At 38.2% G+C, this 17529-nt stretch overlaps 2 protein-coding genes across 10 annotated transcripts in view; one reads left to right on the top strand and one right to left on the bottom strand.

Moving 5' to 3' along the window:
* The window catches only part of LOC135110302 (mitochondrial intermediate peptidase-like), a 35128-nt gene extending 33322 nt beyond the window's left edge, over window positions 1-1806 (bottom strand). For 2 of the 3 annotated variants that reach the window (XM_064022492.1, XM_064022496.1), the window contains exon 1: window positions 1504-1806. In XM_064022492.1, the coding sequence (XP_063878562.1) occupies window positions 1504-1668 (165 nt within the window). In that variant the 5' untranslated portion in view covers window positions 1669-1806. The remainder of the gene's footprint in view (window positions 1-1503) is intronic. The other variant, XM_064022493.1, reaches the window with a different exon arrangement.
* Window positions 1807-2277: 471 nt separating this feature from the next.
* On the top strand, window positions 2278-13465 carry LOC135110304 (transmembrane protein 17B-like). 7 transcript variants are annotated; one of them, XM_064022507.1, is made up of 5 exons: window positions 2278-2491; window positions 8391-8597; window positions 9952-10055; window positions 11026-11139; window positions 12576-13465. In XM_064022507.1, exons 2-5 carry the CDS (start codon window positions 8492-8494, stop codon window positions 12840-12842), a joined length of 591 nt encoding a protein of 196 aa, XP_063878577.1. In that variant the 5' UTR covers window positions 2278-2491; window positions 8391-8491; the 3' UTR covers window positions 12843-13465. The 7 variants fall into 7 exon arrangements, with proteins under 7 accessions (XP_063878577.1, XP_063878576.1, XP_063878573.1 ...); XM_064022506.1 differs by lacking the exon at window positions 2278-2491 and adding an exon at window positions 6436-6532; XM_064022503.1 differs by lacking the exon at window positions 2278-2491 and adding an exon at window positions 6472-6616.
* Window positions 13466-17529: the final 4064 nt, after the last annotated feature.

The following is a 17529-nucleotide window of genomic DNA, read 5'->3' as shown; positions in this document are numbered from 1 at the left end:
TTGAATGTTCAGTCAGGGTTCAGTCTCTAGAATAATCCAATACCTCACTGTTTCACAATATCAAATACATAAGAGCATAAGAAATAAGGGAAGCTGCAAGAAGCCATCAGGCCTACATGTAGCAGTCCCTGTATGAAATATCCCTACCTATTTCTGCCTATCATCCCCAATCCATAAAGCTGTCTAATCTTATCTTAAAGGTCTCTAATGACTCAGCAAGCTCCCTAATGACTCAGGTGAGCTGAAAAGTATGAAATCTTACACCTTTGTTCCAGGTGCTACAATTAATACATCTTTAGGTAGGACACATTTGCCTTGGAATATCATTCAACATTTCAGTAATCCTTTTGACTTTTCTTTGGGAACTGGCACCTCAGTGAGCCTTTTTTCATATGAATTTTGTTACCCTTAGTCAGTGCCCCTTACAATAAAAAAATAAATAAGTAAATAAAATAAAAAGTCATTCCTAAGTTGATCCTTACAAAGAATATATCAAGAATTACCAACGATGAGAGTAAGTGATTGCACATGGTGATCAGTCTTTTCTGTCTTTGTACTAAGACAAGTAAAGATCAACAATGCAACCAGTCTTTCATAACAGAGTAACAACTCAAAAAAAAAAAAGAATAAAATAAAAATAATATATATATATATATATATATATATATATATATATATATATATATATATATATATATATATATATATATATATATATATATGAGATGTAAAGAGAAGCATTATGAACATACTGGAACTGTACAGAGTTGCATTTAAAAAGTTAGAGGACAGGGCAGCAGCTTTATTCACTATCTATCTGATATATATGCAAGTGGAATCCAAGTGATATTGTAACTATAACACATAAGTTTTTATGACTGTTGGCAATCTTTATGGGTACTCAACTGAGAGTGTAGGTATGTACTTTTAAAGGACCTACATGATCCCTATCAATGATCCCATGCTTGAATCTGAGAACAGACTTGTTCCACTTAGTTTCTGGTCTCATGACTCTGCCACTAAGCAAACCTTTCTCAACATGACAATGGCAAGATTATGGGAAGAATCTGAGGTGAGTTTCTGGTAGATTTTAGGAGTGTCAGAAAACAGCTTGCAAGTATTGCCAATAGAGTGAATAATGGTTATGTTTCTTAGTATATCTAAGGACACTGTTAAGAATATTACCGTAAATTTCAAGTAGTTACAATTTAGTGAGAAGTTAAGTATGACAGTTAAAAGGTTTGGAAGTCTAAGATGACAAAATGAACTGTCCTTGCCCTTTTTAATCAGGAGGTAATTTGTTACATAAAAGCAACAACAGCTAGTTTAACAGCAGCTAGCTTACTGTGTACAGTTAAAAGTGAGACTTGATGGGGTGTGAGTATCACCTGGTACTGTTAGTTAGGTTAGCACTATGTAAAACCCCCTCTTCAACCCAAATTCCTAGCAGGCCGCCAAGTGTGCTGTCACAATGGATGTGTTCTCAAAAACCATTCCACCAACCTTTCTTACCGAGTTTCCTTTAAACTGTAGAGAGAGTAGTTTGCTGGGGCGAGAGTTGAGTGCCGAGGCGAGGGGTGACCAAGTGTGCACTCCACTCCCTCGCCACGGCTCCCTTCGCCTCCCTAGGGCCCGCCACACACACCAGCTTCCTCGTGATAAATACATCCTAACCCTGCACACACGATTAAGTTGAACATTAAAAGCAATATATACAATGAAGGCCGTGTAGCGCCCGGCCTTTACCCCCGATTTGTTATTGAACGTTAACTGTCGCCTCCCTTCCTAACGCGACCTCAAAAGTTGCAGTACATCATTATCTCCAGCTCTTTTTTTTTTCTCTCTCTCTCTCTCTCTCTCTCTCTCTCTCTCTCTCTCTCTCTCTCTCTCTCTCTCTCTCTCTCCACAGCGCACAACTTAACTTTATATGTACATACATTATTTTATTACTATAAATTGTTTTCATGACAGTTCATACTAGCCTGCTAATTTCCTTGATCAAATATGCTTCTACGACACTGGATCCATCAATTGTCCATAACAAGGGGATATGCATGGCCGTTTCTTGCTATAAACGAACTACGAGTCTGCATAGGGCCCCCGGGGCCACCAGGGTCCCCCAAGCTGCTATTATTATTATTATTATTATTATTATTATTATTATTATTATTATTATTATTATCAAAATGTGTCCGGTATCGAGAGAACTACTGAAATTCTGATTAATCTCCAGAAATTCAGATATTTGTATGAATTTTTCTTGAATTTGGATCAGCAGTACTCCAGACACAAGTTCCCTTGCCCTGCCTTCCACACACGTGTTGCTGAGGGTGTAAGCGGGCCTCTCAGCCATCTGTGAGTGGCAACCAAGGATGTAAAATCCTTGGTGACGACTGAGGAGTGACGGTAATGTGGCGTCGAAAAGGATATACCTTTCTGGTGCCGAGGAAAAAAAAAAAAGCTTATGAAGATAAACGCTCACAGATCAAAGGTATGATAATTCTTTCACATATAGCATGTAATAATTAGGGTGTATTTCACCTTTTCATTTTGATGATAATTTTTTGTAGTCTGTGCCCTTTACATTCCGCTTTCTTTCATGAAGACACCCATATCTTGGGCTTTCTGTCCTTTTCTCTCAAGGTTAAACTATGGTATCTAGCCTTGGATCGGTTGATCTCGCAAATTTTCCATTTTTCATTTTTATCTCTATGATATTTCTGTACTTTGCAACTTCGAAATTGGGTGTACAGTATACCTTACATGTGTAATCATGTTAAAGAAATTAGGTTAACATTTAAGAATTCATTTTTTTCCCCTGAAAGTCCATCTGATTGATACATTTAAATGTGAAAAGTGTGGCCCAAATCACCTTAGAGGACTGGGAATCCACCCATCATAATTTCACAACACAGTGGCACCAAACCGCATTTTACATAAGGCCCCTAAAGGCTAGAAACGGCCCTGAGAGAGAGAGAGAGAGAGAGAGAGAGAGAGAGAGAGAGAGAGAGAGAGAGAGAGAGAGAGAGAGAGAGAGAGAGAGAGAGAGAGACTTTTCTCAGTGACTGCAATATTTCTTCATGATTATGATGGTTGTGGTGGTGATGGTGGTGATCGGCGTCACCGTCAGTGATGTGGGAGGCGGGTCATGTCAGGTCTGGGTTGGGATGGCGAGGGTGGAGCGGTGGTGGTGCAGTTAGGTTAGGCCAGGTTAGGTTACATTATGTCACTGTTAAATTAAAATAGGTTGATTAAGGCCGGTGTCACACCAGGTGGCGAAACAGCGTGGCCGCGCGGTCACACAATACATTTTCTCGATAATTTTGTGCCGAGATTTATTCCTGACAATTTTCTACCGGCAATTTATCACCGAGTTTGTTCACACGGAGGACTGTTGCATTCTGGGAACTATCCCCTGAAAAAAAAGCAAAACAAACATGGATCCGGACTTTGCAGCGATTTTTTAGATTAATCTGAATGAATCAATTAAGTTAATATTCGTTCCCGTCCCCCGTCCCCACCCCCCAAAAAAAGAAAAAAGAAAAAGGGAAGATAGAATTGCAAAGTTACATCTTTATTTAGGGTGGCAAGCAACCCCCAGGCCCACACGAATTTATTAAACCTAACTTTAGCTTCAAATCACGAAATGATTGGTAAAGTAATATTAAAGTCAAGCTTTCATTGAACTCATTGTGGTAGACTCAGCAGAGGAACACACACAGGTGGCGATAAGCTGACCTTCTTCTTGTGACCACAACTTGCCCACCTCGAGAGAGAAAATTACCGACGTGATCGAGATTTCGTGGAACATTCCGCCAAGTTTCCCATGAAATGTTGCCGACCCTGAATTACGCCACAGAATTCTCGAGAAACTGACTCGTGACCGCGCCATTAGCACAAAAGATAACGGCGCCGGCCTCTGTCAACAACGAGCAACTTAACACCGCTGGCTAGTTCACTCACATAGTGCTCATACGTACGTGTCGTCATTTGAGGCTACCCCATACACACAACATGCTCCCCATATACACAGCATGCTCATGTGCTTACCTAAAGGGCTGCTACATATACGCGTTCCTAACAATAATAATCAAGAAGGCTCGAGAGAAGACTAATAGGGGAAGGGAGATGCTGAAGGAAGGATAGGGAGAGGAAGGATTCTAGGTATATGCTTTCCTTAGCTGAAAGGCTTTTGAGTGTAGAAATCTTCTTAATCTGTCACTAAAACCGTAAAAAACACACTTAAAAACACGTTTCACTTCAACCAGAGGCTTTTAACAGTAGAAACCTTATTAATCTGCCAATATAAAGCCTTAGAAAACACACTTAAAAACCCCATGTGCCGCTTCAACTAGAGCCTTTTGAGAGTAGAAATCCTGTTAATTTACCACTAGAACCGTAAAAACACCCTTAAAAAATCGTGCATCACTTCAACTAGAATGTAGAAATCTTGTTATTCAATCATTAGAATCGTAAAAATACATTTAAAACTCATGTAGATTCAACTAGGATCTTTAGAAAGTTGGAGGTGCGGCGCAGAAATGCTTCAGAATACGACCAGCCGGTGTAGACTCGAGCCGCAAAGTGATGCAGTCAGTGCGTGCCTTTTTACCCACTCAGCCTTCCACATCTGATTCTTGGTGAATTAACTTAATGGCATATAAAAGCTTCCATTTCAAGGGCAGCGGTTGACTTACAGGAAGGCGATCAACTAAAACAATTTACACCTTTCGGTTGTGCGCTTTCCCCCAGCCCTCTACTATCAAAGACTGGACCACACACACACACACACACACACACACACACACACACACACACACACACACACACACAAAAAAAAAAAAAAAAAAAAACACGTTTAGAAACACTTAGAAATATCTGAAAAAAAAAACACCGGAAATCATGCTAACTATTGACAAAGAGACTGGAAGGGAGGAAGATGCCGCTATGATGACGTCACAGGGACCGTTAACTTTTGTACGCACATATTTCATTTTGAAAATGACCCCTCGAAAAAAAGCTGCTAGATCCGAATGCTTTACATATTGTGACAAGCCATATACTATAATTACTACTGTGAATATAAAGATATTTCAAGTTTCAGTAACATTAAAGATATATAAGAAAACAATCTGAAAACCTTGGAATCCCCTATTAAAACCAATTAAATGTCCACCCATTTTAACTTAAAAAGATAAAAAAAAAAAAATTATATTAACTATTTTTCAAATAATTTTAAGTTTGTTAAAAGCAGTCTTTTAATTCACTGTGAAAAGCAGTCCATAATTCACTGTGAAAAAAAAAAAGTTGGAACATGAACACGATTAAAAACAATCCTACAGTCCACAAATATGATTTAAAAAGGAGTGAAAAACACTACAAAAATTACACTTTACAAGCTATTTAGACCGTTAAAGCAATGACGTCTATGAAGATCAATGACATATTACGGACATTAGATGGGTTGATAAGGTGGAGCTTGTTGCTAAGCTGAAAGACATTAAGAATCTTGAGACCGTTGTTCCCATTATACCTCCACTAGGGGTTTTTGGTGGGAAACGCTTCGCTGGTTGCTACGTTTGCATTAAATCCATTTCAGGCTTATGAGCAGTTTACGCGATCTGTGAGGCGTGATGAGCTTGTCTACGATTATTTGAGAGACTTGAGGGGGGCTTGCTAAATTGGCAAATACTTCTTCGGACGCGTTGTTAGTGCGTGCATTTGTTGTTGGGGTTCCATCCAAAGTGTCACGTGAAATAAGAGCAATGTCTAAAGTAGAGGCTTTGCCATGAGATGAGGTTGTTGACCGCGCACGATCATTAATTGCCGAGTTTCATTAGAAACCTGTGACAGTTGTTTTACCGCGTGGTGGAGATAAGAACAATGAGTTGCCTAATCAACCAATTAAGTGCTTCAATTGTGGCGGTCCGTATTTTATTTGGTCCTGCCCAAAACGAAAATTTACTTCTTGGAAATGCGGACAAGAAAGCCACTTGTCGAGATTATGTACGCAGAGAAACTAGATTGGAAAAACTGTTGCATCGGCAGTTCTTTCCAGACAGGAGTAAAGGTAAAGTAAGTAAAATGTGCCGGATACTTGAAGCTGCCGGATACTCGAATGCTGGATAAGAGGGATTTTACTGTATCTACATGATATTAGGAATGGACTACATTGCTAAGCGTGTGAATTTGTTGATTCAAGGTAGTTCCGTTAGATTCGAGAAATTCGACTTTGTTGAAGTGTGGTAAACGCAGCCACGTGGTGGGCTGTATCTGTTGCCAGGTCTTCATTGGCTATGACCGTAGAAGACTGATTTTTCTGCCATGTTTGATGGTGAAGTGTGGACTGTGAAGTGGCATTCCAGTAATAATAATAATAATAATAATAATAATAATAATAATAATAATAATAATATAGTGACAGAACGGTAAATTTCAGTACGGGAACGATTTGGTACAACAGCGGCGTGGGGTAGTTTCCATAGCAACGCGTCACAACATAAACGCCGATCAGCTGATTCACTCCAGGCTGGTTTGTGACGGTGACAACTGATATTTCCCTGTGATGCACATCTTCGGGAGTTTTTTTTTTTTTTTTCTAATAACACAATTAATAGTAAGTGATCATAAATGGTATTGTGTACGAGCTAATGGATTATCTTATTGGGAAATATGATAAACTTATACAAATACGATATGTTTGATAAAGTGGATCTCGGTAATCTTACGTCTGCTTAGTTCTCTTCTGATATCAAGTTCTACCTGAGATCTCTAAACCTTGACAGTGCTCTGTGCCCAGATATCTTCATCCTTGGCTGCAAAAAATAATACTTCTGAGCTTGCCTATCCTCTGTCCATCATCTTCAATCCATCAGTGGCTTCAGGTTCCCTTCCTCAGTTTTGGAAGCTGTCTCATGTGTCTCCTATTTATAAGAATGAGTCTCACAGTGATCCCTTGTACTACTGACCTATTAGGCTCAACACTATTCCATGTAAAATTATGGAATGTGTAATTTGTAAGACATTGTTTGAGTTTATTGATGACCGTCAACTATTTGACAAATTCCAGTTTGGGGTTCAAGCCAATTCATCCAGTATGTGACCAACTGTTGCTAATCCATAAATACATAACTTACTGGTATAATTTGGGGCATGTGGTCAACTTACTATTATTTTATATCTTTAAGGCATTTGTCCAGCTTCATCATGTTCTTATAGAGAAATTGTAAGGCATTGGGAATTTAGGATTAGCAGCTTCCTTTTGGGTTGATACCATATGACTGCAACTTTGTGGCACCTTTCCTTTTTTAAAAATCAATCAGTCAGTCAACCTTTTGGGTTGAACCATGAGTCTCATTAATGGGTCGTAAGCACCAGCAAACCAGTTCTGAGAGGTGTTCCTCAAGGTTTACATGATTCTCATCAACCACACCTGTTTTCAGATTTTGTCACTATAAGATGATAGCTGATGACCTTAAGCTGTACCTCCATCCCTCAGCTCCTTCATTTGGTCTCACTCAGTTCTCACTATTCATACAGAGAAGTATCAATATGTCTTCAACATCTGTTTTTTGGAGTTGAATTTTTTTTTACTGATAAAATAATGTGTTCATCTTTGTTTTGGTAGACAACATCACCTTGCTGCTTAGAGTCTCTGTTGTCCCCTAAATTCTCTCAATGGTGTCCCCATTAGTCTGATTTTCTCATAAGATCTTGGTGTAACTGTTGACAATGAACTGAAATTTCACCATGTCAGAAAACAGTTGCAAAGCCAGGAGGTATTGTTGCAAACTTACTAAATTATATTATCTACTGTTCTTACAAATTCATGTGTAATATTCAATCTACTGGACTCCTCTTGACCTCTGCCCTCTATTAATAGTTTGTCAAATGTGAAACCTGTTTGATAGGCTTAAACGATTTGTTATAGCCAACATTAGTTACATTGAGATTCATTATTTAAAGGATTGAACTCTATTTTTAATAGTGTTGTGCATTTCTGCATAGTAATAGTTACCTTCTGTTAAATTGGACAATCCCTTTCAATTTTTCTTCCCATCCCAAGTGTCTTGCAGTGTCTGTATTATAGCACACATCAGATATTGTTGATGCAGTAATATATCCTGGTTTGAGGGATCTCACAAAAAGTTTTATTCATGTTTTGTGATTTCATAAGGTATAAAGTGTATTACTGGCATTTATGAAAGTTAGTAAATTTTGAGATATTTAAAGTCAGACTTTTATCAAAATCCATAATAAAAACCTATTATGTGGTAATGGAGAGAGGCACATGAATAAAAAAAATGCCTTAACATTGAGAGTATACATTTTTAAGCATTATGTAATGTTAAAAGTTACATTATGAGTTCATGTGATTTATACGGTTACAGGAGACTACACAAAGGAGAAAAACATGCGAGGCAGCAGCACATAGCCTGCAAGACCTACAAACGTAAACATACAAGCCTGTCATCATTTTCAAGCAACAGCCATGGCAACTCAATCAGCAAGACGTCTTCTGTCCAACACTGTTGAAAACTTAACTGTCAAATTCTTCCCAGGAATTTCCTTCAATCATTTGAGTGGAAATTCTTATGGTGAGTTTTTTTCCCATCATTCTGTATCTTTACACAGTGGAGGGAACAAATTTATCATCATCCTAGTACAGTATATAAGTAAATAAACAATGATCAAATATACATATAAAACACATACTGTAACTGTTATGTAGTGACTGGGATAATGAAGGCCTTCAAAATTACTATGTGACTTTACGATTGTTATGGTCCCAACATGTAATGCAATGTATTTTGTTTTCCCGATAAGACATTCAATCCCCAGCACAGGCCTCTCGTGGCAAAAAATGCATCTCGTTTTCAAATAAATTTTTCAGGGTTTCTATGAAGTGCTATCAGTTAGTCTTGCCCTAAGGTAATTTTTAAAGATGTTGATATGAAAACAATAATAACACCAGAACATTAATCCTTCAGGAAACTTGAAGAATTGCAGAAACAACAACATCTGTTACTTACAATCAATATGATTGTTGACACAAGGCAGTAGAGATCTTGTGCCGACAGTCATGTGGTTGCATTCAGTGTGTTATTTGTTTCCACAAATTTTTTAAAGGGTTAATACTTTGACATAATTATTTTTTGTATTGATATCTTCAAAAACCATCTTTTGGGTAAGGCTAATAGATAATGTGATTGAAAATATCTTTGATGTAAAAAAAAAAAAAAATTGTTGAAGTGGCAGGAGTATTATGAGTACACCATTCAGCTGATCCATATAAAGGAGGAGAAACAGACATGGCTTCTAGCTCACCTTGGCCTACAGAAACTGTAGTAAAGTTGTCAAAAACTCTGATAGCATAGAAATGAGACTATGTACAAGATGCTGTTATATACAAAATGGCATGCAAGTGGCTGTAACCATTAGAATCACTAAGTGATGATCATGAGGTCAGTATTAACCACAGTGTTTTATTTTTTAAGTAATCAAATCTATTCTTGTCTTGTATGAATATTTTAATTTGGTGCAGTTGTGTAGTGGTTGGGAAATCATAACTAAGAAATTCAAGCCTTGGACATGGGGGCAGCCATAGTTTATTTTATTTATTTATTTATTAAAATTTTATCTTTTTGGTTTATTTTATTTTACATTCCATCAAATGTTTATGTTGAAGATAATAATAATGATAATGGTAGCAATAGTGGCAATAACATAAAGTAAGCATAGCATTCGCCAGTATTGTGTTGGTATCTTCTAAAGTTTTACACTACCTTGTGCAATAAAATGCAGGAAAAGTACAAATAAAGGCCTATGTGTTTCTTTGTTCACCTGCACCATATGATCATGTTGCAGTGCCTTCCTTACTTCCTTCCTTTTTTTTTTTTTAAATCAATCAATCAACCAACCTTTGTTCATTTTGCATTCATTTATGTGTAGGCAATGAGGCAGTAGCCAGTCTTCCATTGCAAATGGTACTGTACTTCTCAACACTGTTCTTCCCTTGTTGGCTGGGAGCTTCAGTCATCATGATGGTTGCAAAGGTGAGATGCTCTGTAAACCTTATTCTCATAAAACTTAATTTATTTTAATTCAGAAAATACATAATACAAAATAAGGAAAACAAGTGATAGAAGAGAATAAAGTAGATGAAAATTTGGAAGACACTGAGAGAGAAACATTTTGAGGAGAATGAAGTAGATTAGAGAGAAATTAAGAATGAGAAGAAAAAAGGGAATTGTGACATATATGGGAATAATAGGTATTGGTAGGAGGCTGCATGAACACTAAGATTAAAATTACAATCATGAAAATAATTAGAAGTTTGAAGAATGGCAAGATGACAAGTGTGAAAGAAAGTTAAGGTATGGAGAAGAAACTATGAATGAATGGGTGCACAAGATACATGGATCAACATGGAAAGAAAGGAATATCAGAAGACTGGAAATAGTCCATCATTATCCTGGTCTTCATGTGAATAGAATTGAATTTAGAAACTTTTGAGGTATACATCTCTTAGAGGACAGCTAAAGAAGTGTACAAAAAAAATAGTGATAGAATGAGTATGGAGACCACAAAAGATTGAATATATATATATATATATATATATATATACACACACACACACACACACATTTCATCAGCCTATATGAGTGTATTGCAGGACAGAGGGTCCCTAAAATAATATTGAGAGTGCAGTTTCACTATACTGCCATAGGATCTTGTGGCAGGGTTGCCACATCATAAATATAGGCATACTCAAAGTTAAAACTGTAGAGCCCCTGGGATTGAAAGGGTTTGAAATACTATGCATAAAATACCATGACATTTGACTTTCCTTATCTTCTGTCTCACAAAAGTACTTCCTATAAGCTTTCCATAATTCTAAAATAGATATGCATTAGCACTATACTCTTATCTTACTCTCAGGAAATAATTTATCATATGTAGGCTGTATATTATCCTCAGCCATTCATTATTATATGCATTTATAAGATGATGCCTTTTTTTCAGTTCCAGTACGTGTCCAACTTGTACCAATGGATTCTGGTGGCCATCTACACAGCACTGCCACTCATTGAGGTGGTGCGTCTCTACATTGGAAATATTGGCAACACTGAGGAGAAGGCAAGTTGCTCTCCTTGAGTAATTTTTGTTGAGAAATTGGCAGTTTGGGGCTTGACCATCACATTACAGGGTAAGCACACAAGAATATATTGAGATACAGAAGACATTTGAATAACATAAAAAGATCAAATTTTCCCCATATAAGTAGAGTTGCAAAAGGTGGACTGTAAGAAATGTTAAAATCATCCTGTAATATTCAAACTGGGAGACACAGCAAATTGAGGAGCATGATTGGTTAGTGGGTGCACAGTACATGTTTAGAGAGAATCTGTTAATACTCTCTCTCTCTCTCTCTCTCTCTCTCTCTCTCTCTCTCTCTCTCTCTCTCTCTCTCTCTCTCTCTCTCTCTCTCTCTCTCTCTCTCTCTCTCTCTCTCTCTCTCTCTGAGTGTATAGTATTTGATAGTGTAATCTTATTTATTTACTTTTTTTCTACCAGGTCTAGTTCACAAGTCTAGTTCAGAAGGTACTAAATACATTTTCTGATTATTAATTAGAGGTATTCAAAATAAAAAGAGCATATAAAAATGTTCTTAACTCTTTCTTATAGGGGGTTGGGTGAGAGCTGAAGAAAAGCCTTGAGGAAGTTGAAATCTTGAGTCTGGAGAACAAAGTGCCAAGGTTTGACAAGTGCTAACTTAAGGATTATGATTGAAGCCTAGATTTTTAAGCACTTTATTTTCTCATTATGATTATATTTAGAGGCCAAAGAGATGGTAAATTATGCATTTTTCCTATTGATCATACATATTCCTTGTTGAACTGCCACTAGTCATGAAATCTCCCATGGAAAATGCCACTAACTTTCATTAGAGCTTGTTAAAACTAGCAAAAATAAGATGCTGAAACATTTTGAATAGAATTCTGGATCCAGTTAGCTCATTTGTCTTGTCATGTGCAAATTTCTTAGAATCTAGATCATAATTGTTGAATAATAATTGTAATAATAATAAAGATAATGATACAGCTACTCTGTACTAATATAATTATAAAAGTAATTATTTATATACCAGGCCAGCAGTTCCACATGGATGGCCCAGACAAAGCACCACATACTCACACACACGTCATTCACACTCTTAACCCCATCAGCCCCCAGTGGAAAGGGATGTTCTTGTGGACAATTGTACTACACCACAGGAGCTTATGCATGGCAGAGTTGGCCACACACATCCATAGCAAGGCTAAACAGCATACAGTTTTATTTCTGCCCCTTCATAAAGAGACTGTTCTGTACCCCACACCTACTCCAATCCTGAGACAAATAATAATGACAATAGATGTCCCCAAAATTTTCATTACTAGTATTATTGACTGATTGGCTAACTATTATTTCAGTTCCATCTTTCCTTTTAAACCAGTATCAATCTTCATAGTCATATATGAGTAACCTCAGCACAGCTTTTCATCATTGTAATCAGCACGTTTCCCTTTCAGGTCCCAGAGTTAGCAGGCAGCTGGCTCCTTACACTTCTGCTTCAACTTCCACTGTTAAGCTTCATTCTACTGGTTCCTGGTACCCTCCCATTGCCCCTAGACTATGCTGTTAATGTAATCTTTCTCATGTTCCTTGTCCTCTATGTTGTGTTTGGGTATAAAGCAGTAAGCACCACTGCTGCTCACCAGACCCGCCTCCATCACCTGTATCTGGTGATGGGGCAGGGCATAAGTGATTTGGATGGTGATGGGACAGGACAGGGATGAGATTTCAGGTTGCATTATTAAATTTAAATCCAAATTATTATATCATGCTAGCACTGTCTGCCTAGTCTAACCATAAATTGGGCACTAACAGATATATTAACATTGTTCAATGGTGTAAAAACCCTGAGAAGTGCAGGTGTTTAGTCAAGAAAGCAGCATTTTGATATGCAAATGTTAGCTAATACTTTACCAGTCTTCCTCACCATGCAGGCTAAGCCATGCACACTCAAGCCAGGCTAAGCCAAGCAACTCCTACATCAGAGGTGTGCATGATACCATATCATGACTGCACAACATTGATGGTTCCTCAGGAGTTTTTCAAGTATGGGAAGATAAGCAGATTGGAGATTCTTGAAGCTCACTAATCTTACTTAGGAAAGGCCTTATGGAATGAGCCTTCAGGGTCATAAGAATAATTCACAAATGGATTAAATAGATGAAGAGAAAAAAAAATGGTCTACACAAACTAGTATGCATCAATGAAATAATAAATTAAGAAATGTAGAATGAAATAAGGTTCACATGAGTGTAAACAATAATTACCAACAATACTGTGTGTTTATATTATAAAACCATGATTGTGATTTTAATGTGAAAATTGAAATACACAAAATATCAGTGTTTAACAGAAGCTTAACTTAACCTGGGATGATCTGCCAAGGGTGACAACTAGAGGGGTGCCATGAGGATCATAAATAACTGATGAAAGAAATGTCCTTTGTACATGGACAAATTTTTATTATAACTTTTGAGTTATCAATGGAAATTACCATTGCCTTTTTTTTTTTTTTTTATCCTTTTCAAGTTAACAAAACAAAGAAAATATACAAATAATTTAAATGCACACTCCCCATCTCAATACTGTTATGAGGAAAGCCACCTAGCTCTTCAGGGCATGGTAGGAGACAGACATAGGGAGTTGGCTCCCACCAGTGTCAGTGTAGGCTTTTGTCCAGTGTAGGTGTGATATATATATATATATATATATATATATATATATATATATATATATATATATATATATATATATATATATATATATATATATATATATATATATATATATATATATATATATATATATATATATATAAAACAGTGCATATACATGCGGCATAAAAATACTCCTACAAACCTAACATTATAATACCACCAAAGATATTAACACTGCTTGTAAACAAAGATTGAAATATCCACAACATTACATTTGGATATTTTGTTGTTACTTGTTTAGATAATTACAAGAAAGAACTCATTCTACAATGTGTTTATCAAGGAAGCTTCCTTGGTTCTGATATATGACATACGACATACGTCTGACCCAGTATGTACATTTTGTATTTTTTTTTTTTTTTATGTAGGAAGGATACTGGCCAAGGGCAACAAAAATCTAATAAAAAAAAATGCCCACTGAAATGCCAGTCCCATAAAAGGGTCAAAGCAGTAGTCAAAAATTGGTGGATAAGTGTCTTGAAACCTCCCTCTTGAAGGAATTCAAGTCGTAGGAAGGTGGAAATACAGAAGCAGGCAGGGAGTTCCAGAGTTTACCAGAGAAAGGGATGAATGATTGAGAATACTGGTTAACTCTTGCATTAGAGAGGTGGACAGAATAGGGGTGAGAGAAAGAAGAAAGTCTTGTGCAGCGAGGCTGCGGAAGGAGGGGAGGCATGCAGTTAGCAAGATCAGAAGAGCAGTTAGCATGAAAATAGCGGTAGAAGACAGCTAGATATGCAACACTGCGGCGGTGAGAGAGAGGCTGAAGACAGTCAGTTAGAGGAGAGGAGTTGATGAGACGAAAAGCTTTTGATTCCACCCTGTCTAGAAGAGCAGTATGAGTGGAACCCCCCCAGACATGTGAAGCATACTCCATACATGGACAGATAAGGCCCTTGTACAGAGTTAGCAGCTGGGGGGGGTGAGAAAAACTGGCGGAGACGTCTCAGAACACCTAACTTCATAGAAGCTGTTTTAGCTAGAGATGAGATGTGAAGTTTCCAGTTCAGATTATAAGTAAAGGACAGACCAAGGATGTTCAGTGTAGAAGAGGGGGACAGTTGAGTGTCATTGAAGAAGTGGGGATAGTTGTCTGGAAGGTTGTGTCGAGTTGATAGATGGAGGAATTGAGTTTTTGAGGCATTGAACAATACCAAGTTTGCTCTGCCCCAATCAGAAATTTTTGAAAGATCAGAAGTCAGGCGTTCTGTGGCTTCCCTGCATGATATGTTTACCTCCTGAAGGGTTGGACGTCTATGAAAAGACGTGGAAAAGTGCAGGGTGGTATCATCAGCGTAGGAGTGGATAGGACAAGAAGTTTGGTTTTAGAAGATCATTAATGAATAATAAGAAGAGAGTGGGTGACAGGACAGAACCCTGAGGAACACCACTGTTAATAGATTTAGGAGAAGAACAGTGACCGTCTACCACAGCAGCAATAGAACGGTCAGAAAGGAAACTTGAGATGAAGTTACAGAGAGAAGGATAGAAACCGTAGGAGGGTAGTTTGGAAATCAAAGCTTTGTGCCAGACTCTATCAAAGGCTTTTGATATGTCCAAGGCAACAGCAAAAGTTTCACCAAAGTCTCTAAAAGAGGATGACCAAGACTCAGTAAGGAAAGCCAGAAGATCACCAGTAGAGCGGCCTTGACGGAACCCATACTGGCGATCAGATAGAAGGTTGTGAAGTGATAGATGTTTAAGAATCTTCCTGTTGAGGATAGATTCAAAAACTTTAGATAAGCAGGAAATTAAAGCAATAGGACGGTAGTTTGAGGGATTAGAGCAGTCACCCTTTTTAGGAACAGGTTGAATGTAGGCAAACTTCCAGCAAGAAGGAAAGGTAGATGTTGACAGACAGAGCTGAAAGAGTTTGACTAAGCAAGGTGCAAGCATGGAGGCACAGTTTCGGAGAACAATAGGAGGGACCCCATCAGGTCCATAAGCCTTCTGAGGGTTTAGGCCAGCGAGGGCATGGAAAACATCATTGCGAAGAATTTTAATAGGTGGCATGAAGTAGACAGAGGGTGGAGGAGAGGGAGGAACAAGCCCAAAATCGTCCAAGGTAGAGTTTTTAGCAAAGGTTTGAGCAAAGAGTTCAGCTTTAGAAATAGATGTGATAGCAGTGGTGCCATCTGGTTGAAGTAGAGGAGGGAAAGAAGAAGAAGCAAAGTTATTGGAGATATTTTTTGGCTAGATGCCAGAAATTACGAGGGGAGTTAGATCTTGAAAGGTTTTGACATTTTCTGTTAATGAAGGAGTTTTTTGGCTAGTTGGAGAACAGACTTGGCATGGTTCCGGGCAGAAATATAAAGTGCATGAGATTCTGGTGATGGAAGGCTTAAGTACCTTTTGTGGGCCACCTCTCTATCATGTATAGCACGAGAACAAGCTGTGTTAAACCAAGGTTTAGAAGGTTTAGGACGAGAAAAAGAGTGAGGAATGTATGCCTCCATGCCAGACACTATCACCTCTGTTATCCGGTCAGCACACAAAGACGGGTCTCTGACACGGAAGCAGTAGTCATTCAAAGGAAAATCAGCAAAATACCTCCTCAGGTCCCCCCAACTAGCAGAGGCAAAACGCCAGAGGCACCTTCGCTTAGGGAGATCCTGAGGAGGGATTGGAGTGATAGGACAAGATAAAGATATGAGATTGTGATCGGAGGAGCCCAACGGAGAAGAAAGGGTGACAGCATAAGCAGAAGGATTAGAGGTCAGGAAAAGGTCAAGAATGTTGGGCGTATCTCCAAGACGGTCAGGAATACGAGTAGGGTGTTGCACCAATTGCTCTAGGTCATGGAGGATAGCAAAGTTATAGGCTAGTTCAACAGGATGGTCAGTGAAGGGAGAGGAAAGCCAAAGCTGGTGGTGAACAATGAAGTCTCCAAGAATGGAGATCTCTGCAAAAGGGAAGAGGGTCAGAATGTGCTCCACTTTGGAAGTTAAGTAGTCAAAGAATTTCTTATAGTCAGAGGAGTTAGGAGAGAGGTATACAGCACAGATAAATTTAGTATGAGAGTGACTCTGTAGTCGTAGCCAGATGGTGGAAAACTCGGAAGATTCAAGAGCGTGGGCACGAGAGCAGGTTAAGTCATTGCGCACGTAAACGCAGCATCCAGCTTTGGATCGAAAATGAGGATAGAGAAAGTAGGAGGGAACAGAAAAGGGGCTACTGTCAGTTGCCTCAGACACCTGAGTTTCAGTGAGGAAAAGAAGATGAGGTTTAAAAGAGGAGAGGTGGTGTTCTACAGATTGAAAATTAGATCTTAGACAGCGAATGTTGCAGAAGTTAATGAAGAAAAAGTTGAGGGGGGTGTCAAGACACTTAGGGTCGTCGACAGAAAGGCAGTCCGACCTGGGGACTCCGAGGCTGGTGTAGGAGTCGCCATGATGATTTTAAAATTTTTGGGTGAAGGGTGTGTGTTATTAGGTGCTTGTAGTTTTGTGAGGAGGAAGAGAGTTGTCTTTAGAGGGCAGGCTGTGACTGCCCCCTTGTGTTGTGAGACACAAGGGGGTATAATTTCAAAGTATAATTTCAGTATACGTGTTACATTTGTATCGTTCTACAATACATCAAATTAAACTTGTGTAAACATTTTCCACATATTCAAATTACGATTAACTGAAGATTACATATCTTAAATCCATGAAAGTACACTATAGTTTCATAATTATTATGTACGCAAAACCAT

Source organism: Scylla paramamosain, chromosome 20 (genome assembly GCF_035594125.1).
Source record: "Scylla paramamosain isolate STU-SP2022 chromosome 20, ASM3559412v1, whole genome shotgun sequence".
Taxonomy (NCBI): domain Eukaryota; kingdom Metazoa; phylum Arthropoda; class Malacostraca; order Decapoda; family Portunidae; genus Scylla; species Scylla paramamosain.
This window is presented reverse-complemented; position numbering and strand designations above follow the sequence as displayed.